General features: G+C 41.6%; 1 protein-coding gene across 1 annotated transcript in view; it reads left to right on the plus strand.

Moving 5' to 3' along the window:
- Window positions 1-1,379: 1,379 nt before the first annotated feature.
- Window positions 1,380-5,827, plus strand: part of LOC106819039 (uncharacterized protein C4orf22 homolog) — a 6,808-nt gene continuing 2,360 nt past the window's right edge. The window contains exon 1 of the mRNA XM_014823698.1: window positions 1,380-1,504. Coding sequence (XP_014679184.1) covers window positions 1,388-1,504 — 117 coding nt within the window. The 5' untranslated portion in view covers window positions 1,380-1,387. The remainder of the gene's footprint in view (window positions 1,505-5,827) is intronic.

A 5,827-nucleotide genomic window follows, 5' to 3' on the forward strand; every position in this document is an offset into this window, starting at 1 on the left:
TTTTTTTATTTTTTTTTTATTTTTTTATTTATATTCTCAGTACTGTGTTAGCGGACATCTCCATAGAGCGGACACCTTCATAGAACGGACACGTGAGAGGCATTTATACAGTAAACAGTAAAACCACCTCTATGTGAAACACAGATGATGACAGTTTGGGGGATTCCCCTTCAGTGACTTTACATACACTATTAACTGTAGGTATATGAGTGTGTGTGTGTGTGTGTGTGTGTGTGTGTGTGTGTGTGTGTGTGTGTGTGTGTGTATGCGTGCGTGCGTGCATGTGTGTGCGTGCGCCTGTATGCGCATGTTTTTCGTGCGCACATGTCCGTGTAATCCGGCTTATGCTATTATCGCTCACTCACACACTATTGCATTTATCAGAGTTTTCTCCATGAAAAAGACTGTCTTCAGTACATGTATTTGAATTACATGCAATAAAGATTTAATAATAAAAATGAATTTAGGCGCAATTAAGGTTCGTTTCCTATAGTCCTATTAATTAATGCTAATTGCAATGTGATCCTCCTCAGCGACATGCATACATACGCTTAAGAGCGTACATAATAAGACATAGGATAAATATAACCGACCCTATTGTTAGCAGCAGCGATGTCGACCCTCGCATAATTCTCGATATGCATAAACACACGACTATATACACGTAGACCCCTATACGTATTTGCGAGATCTGACCTCACCGCGGTGTGTGCATCCCTGCGGTACACGTGTGCTCAATTAATTCCCGACAAAACAGTCGGTAGTTCGCTATATTGCTGCCATTAGATTAGTTTTCGTTATTCCATGCTGGACCTTATGTTCTTTTTTCTCTTCGGTCCAGCTCATGTTCACTGTTTTAAATGTACCGATGAAAATAAAGATTATATCTACTACTACTGGTACTCTTGTTGATTGCAAAGGTGGAACTTTTTCTACTGCAATCCGCAGTATTGATCTGGCCATCTGATTAAGTTTGTCTCTCTCTGTCTTCGATATATAGTCTCCTGGACTTTCAAGACTAATCTTTATCATCGCTAAACATTATAATGATTATTCATCATAAAGTTTATGAGGTTGTGATTAATAAATTTTACTAGCTGAAAACCCGTCCTCTGGCCGGGTATCCCTTGCACCAAACACGTGATACTGTCCCCATTGCAATCTACACATTATTCTGAGCTCAACCATATATACCGCATGCACTTCATTCCCATGACCGTGTTATTCGTGATGCTGCTAACAACATTAAATGCTTTATAGAGAATTAATATATATATTATGAGGGGTTAGGAGGTTAATTTTGTTGTTCGTCCTGTCCGCCTTAGGCGCTTCGATCGCACGCTGCGCGATGGCGCTGCGGTCGATTCACCCTGGTAACACCGTAAATATGACGGAGGAAACTCCAACCTATTCTTCCGTCACCGACAACGCGCTGACCGAGTTTGAAACATATGAAGATTTTCTGGATTCTCAAATAACACCAACAGATCTTTACTATTTAGAGGTATTTACGCCAGTTACAGCAGTATGATGTATCTGTTTCACGCAGTATTTGAACGCCACTGGCACTGGTGTTTGTTTACCTGCTGAGGCTGTGACTGTGTTGTCATATCAATCACATAGGCAGTTTAATAATAATATAATATTAATATTATAATAATACTTGGTATGTTTCACTTTCAGTAATAAACTGGCATATAAACACAATTTATATCTACAACCAAAGCATGTGTTTGTGTACTCCTTACCGCGTAATAATGATAATCCCACGCAAATGCTGTTCAAATGTAGGCCTAATTATAGCTGTCGTTTTTGTGAGTTGATGCACAGACACTGACTGAGACAGTGACGCACGAAGGGTCGTTGTCGTATAAGTTAACGGTGTATAATATGTACCCGAGGTAACTATTTGATATGGCCAGGGTGGTTCAAGGATAGAGAACATGGGTCCCAATAAAACTAATGTCATTTACATCAATATAAATATAATATTATATCAATATAATATTAATAGGTTAGGGTTATGGTTAGGGTTAGCCACAAGTTCCCATCTCGCTTAACACTACGTGGCGTCCGTCGTTAGTAACAGTCGGAGAGCCTGGTCGGTTTAGGTTAGGGTTAGGGTTAGGCACATTGGTTTTATTGGGACCCATGTTCTCTATCCTTGGGCCGTTAGGGAGTAGGCGTAGTGACATACTCGCCGACACCTCGGGTACTACATATACGACAATGACTTATATACAACATATACTTCAGCGACAGTGGCGTGAGGTGCTTGCGATGAAATTTAATTGTGTGTTGAACATTTGAATGACATTTGCGTAGAATTATCAGGCGATAGGATTAGGAAGTATACAAACACAAAATTTGGTAGTAAATGCAGTTTGTGTTTATTGATAATTTTATTAATGAAACGGCCTAAGTGCATGTGATGATGTGCACAAAGCCGGCAGCAATTACTTGATTTTAGTTTTACTAATACTAGGCATAAGAAAATGCTAATTCGCCAGTAATTCATTCGTTTTGCAAATCTAAAGTAGCCTAATGGAGTTCTCTAGCATGGGCTTTGCTCAAATGAGTCTGTCTATTTTTAAATCGTGTAACGTTAAGATAGAATTAGAAAGGAAAACGCACAGAATGTTAAAGTTAAAATATTGAAAATTAAACCTCTGTTTGTGCATGATTGCAGACGTCAGAAACGTTCGTGAGTTTGATAAAGCTTCACGACTGTAATTGAAAGGAATGCTTATTACGCTGAGCACTAGTAAAAGATACGACAAAGACATTGTCAGACACATGTCGTGGCTGCGAGGCTCAATTAAGGATATATATATATACTCATAAAATACAGGCGCGTCTTTGCTGTAATCTACGCGAGCAAGAGCAAGGCGCGTGACAACCAGCCAGCGGCAGCGCGAAGGGAAGGGGGATTTGTCGAATGGATGAATATATCTATATGTCTGCATATGTGTGTTCGTGTGTGTGTGTGTATACATACATGTCTGTTTGTATGTGCAAGACTGTGAGTGTGTCTGTTGTGTGTTTATGCGTATTAGCCAGCGAGCCGTGCAGCAGTGATTTGCACGGTCCGTTTTGAAACTGCACGGCCAAAAAAATGGAAAAAGTGAAACTTGAAGAATGGGCGTTTGCGTGGGTTTTATCATATCTTGGTTGTATATACCGCGCAGGCTATCACCACTGTATGCACCACCCCCCTTACGCGCCCCCAGCGACATTCAGACGTGCGCAGCCAGTGGGAGCTGGAAGAGGGGGCGGGGGCGAATTCATATACATCACCAGATGGCCGCGAGAGGGCAGTAGGGACCAGTCAACAACATCAATGGCGTACCATTTCTTATTTCATTTATGACTTTCCAAAAAATCAACGAATATCAACGGATTTTTAGTTAATTTACTGCGGAGAGCAAGTAGTATGAGTCCGTAAATGCCGCACGCAAATACGCAGATAGATTTGTGCGCCGTAGCACAGGAAGATCACGGGGAAATTCTCGCGTGTAGCAATGGTGAGAAACAGTCGGGTAGTGTCGCTTAAACACAGTTTTTTTGACACTTCCTGTGAACTGACATAATGTTTCTCGGTCGAAATGAACAAACAACACGTTCAACAACACCCCTGTCGATTTTAAAGGGGCTACCCCCACATTGACGAAAATGACATAGGTCTCAATCTGGACATCATCTCTATCCTTGAACCGCTGCGAGCACACCAACGATAAATAGGACCATTCTAATTGCTGTCACACAGCTGCTGAGTGATATTGGATGAGAAATATATGACCGAATATTCAGCTCAAATCAATTTATTGCGCAAATCTGCCAGACGTGCTTGTCGTGATCATATTTCACGTATAAATAATAAATAAGACCGACACAAAATAACGAAGAAGTATTTATCCTGTAACTATGGTTTTTACGTAAACAGTTTACGCGGAATATAGGACTGACGTTACGACCTAGAACGGCGACAGCTCCAGATTTAGTTGACATATTTATTAATCAATATATGGTAATCTAACACAAAGAAACGGCGATTGTTGCCATTCTTTCCATTTCTCTGCTGCTTGTAGTTTCATTCAAGTTCATGATTGTCCCAGGTAGCACTTTTTGTCAGGCCAAAACAAAATATATGTGTGGTTACCGTTACATGCCGGAAAAAAATAGGGTAGGTAGGTAGGGAAAACATTTTATTTTCTTGAAATATTATATTTACGAACCATGTCTGAAGGATGTGCGTTGTGCCTTTTGAAGCAGGAACTGTCCAATTCATATTTTTAAATGTTTAAATTTTTTTAAATTTTAAAATTTTTTTGACTGTAAAGAAAATTGACAATAAAATGTTTAGGGTCGCTGGAAATAAATAGGGTCGGTCGGGAAACCGTAACCACACCTATATTTTGTTTTGGCCTCATGCAAAGACACGGTGCTGTACTGATTTTTTTTTTGTGGCGGGGGAAAAGCACGATGCGGAAGAAACCATTTTAAAGTGAGCATTTCGAGCAAGCTATCCGACTGTTCATGTCATCTTTCCTGCCGTTGCAATACTTACATGTATGCATTATATACGTTAGGGATGTTAGCAGAGATGGTCGTGGCCGCGCAGCAGAGGCTATTACACGCACGCGGAAACGTTGTCGCGCAGCCGTGACTCGGTCGCTCGTCGTACAATTATCATCCGCCGACATTTCGCGGCGCACGATGAGCGGGGGGGTGGGGAGGGGAGTGCTCTCCTGGGAGCTGTGAAGATGCGCGTGAGCTAGAGAGCGAGTGTGAGGGTGACCGACCCAGTAATGCTGCCGCGCTGCACTTACGAGGTGTCGCCGTGTGCTGCTGCTGCGCTAACGCTGCGTCGACACGATATATATATATATATATATATAATATATCAAGAGCGTATAAAGAAGGAGAACGTGCAACGGTGAAATGCTGAAACCATGTTGCAGTATTAGTTGAATTAAGAAACTTTGCCCGTTTTATTTTGACAATTCTCTGCGGTATTATTGATCAGCTGTCCTACCTTGCTAATATAAAACAAACCGCTTGTCCCTACGATGCCTCTACGCTGAGATAATGCGGTGAAAATCTGGTATTTTTGCAGAAAACCGACTCGGGATCCCTGTTTGCTGCGACCCTCTCTCGCTTTGTGGCCAGTGTATTGCTTCCGGTCGCCGCTGTGTAGCGCCATGGTAGCGCTGACTCATTACGTCAGTACTAGTACTACAGAGTTTACTACATCTAGCGTGAGGTGGCCATAGGTGGGGGTCATCACTATGGCAATCAATAACAGACGTTCAAGTTATCTCAAAGCGAGAGACAGTCGCAGTCAGCAGGTATCTCGAGTCGGTTTTTGGCGAAAATACCAGATTTTCACCGCTCCTTATCTCAGCGTACGACTAGGAGCATCGTAGAGACATGCGGTTTGTTTTATATTAACAAGAATTGTCAAAATAAAACGGGGAAAGTTTATTAATTCGACTAATACTGCAACATGGTTTCTGCATTTCACCGTTGTACGCTCTCCTTCTTTATACGCTTTTGAATATATATATATACATCAGGAGTAGATAATAGGGAGGAGTGTGACATCAATAAACAAGGGAAATTCGTCATTTACTAGCCTTATAATATCTACGATTTACTACGCGTAACTCATCCAACTTGAGCTCAAATCGGACACAGTACATTCGCCAATCATCGTGCGAAATCGTTTCCTCGTAGACACCCGCAATCCGGAGATACAGGCTAAAACGTACGACACGATTCTCCATTCTTTGGCCATCAATCCAGCCCATTGCGCGCCTATAATTCA

This window comes from Priapulus caudatus, unplaced genomic scaffold (genome assembly GCF_000485595.1).
Source record: "Priapulus caudatus unplaced genomic scaffold, Priapulus_caudatus-5.0.1 Scaffold2766, whole genome shotgun sequence".
Taxonomy (NCBI): Eukaryota; Metazoa; Priapulida; class Priapulimorpha; order Priapulimorphida; family Priapulidae; genus Priapulus; species Priapulus caudatus.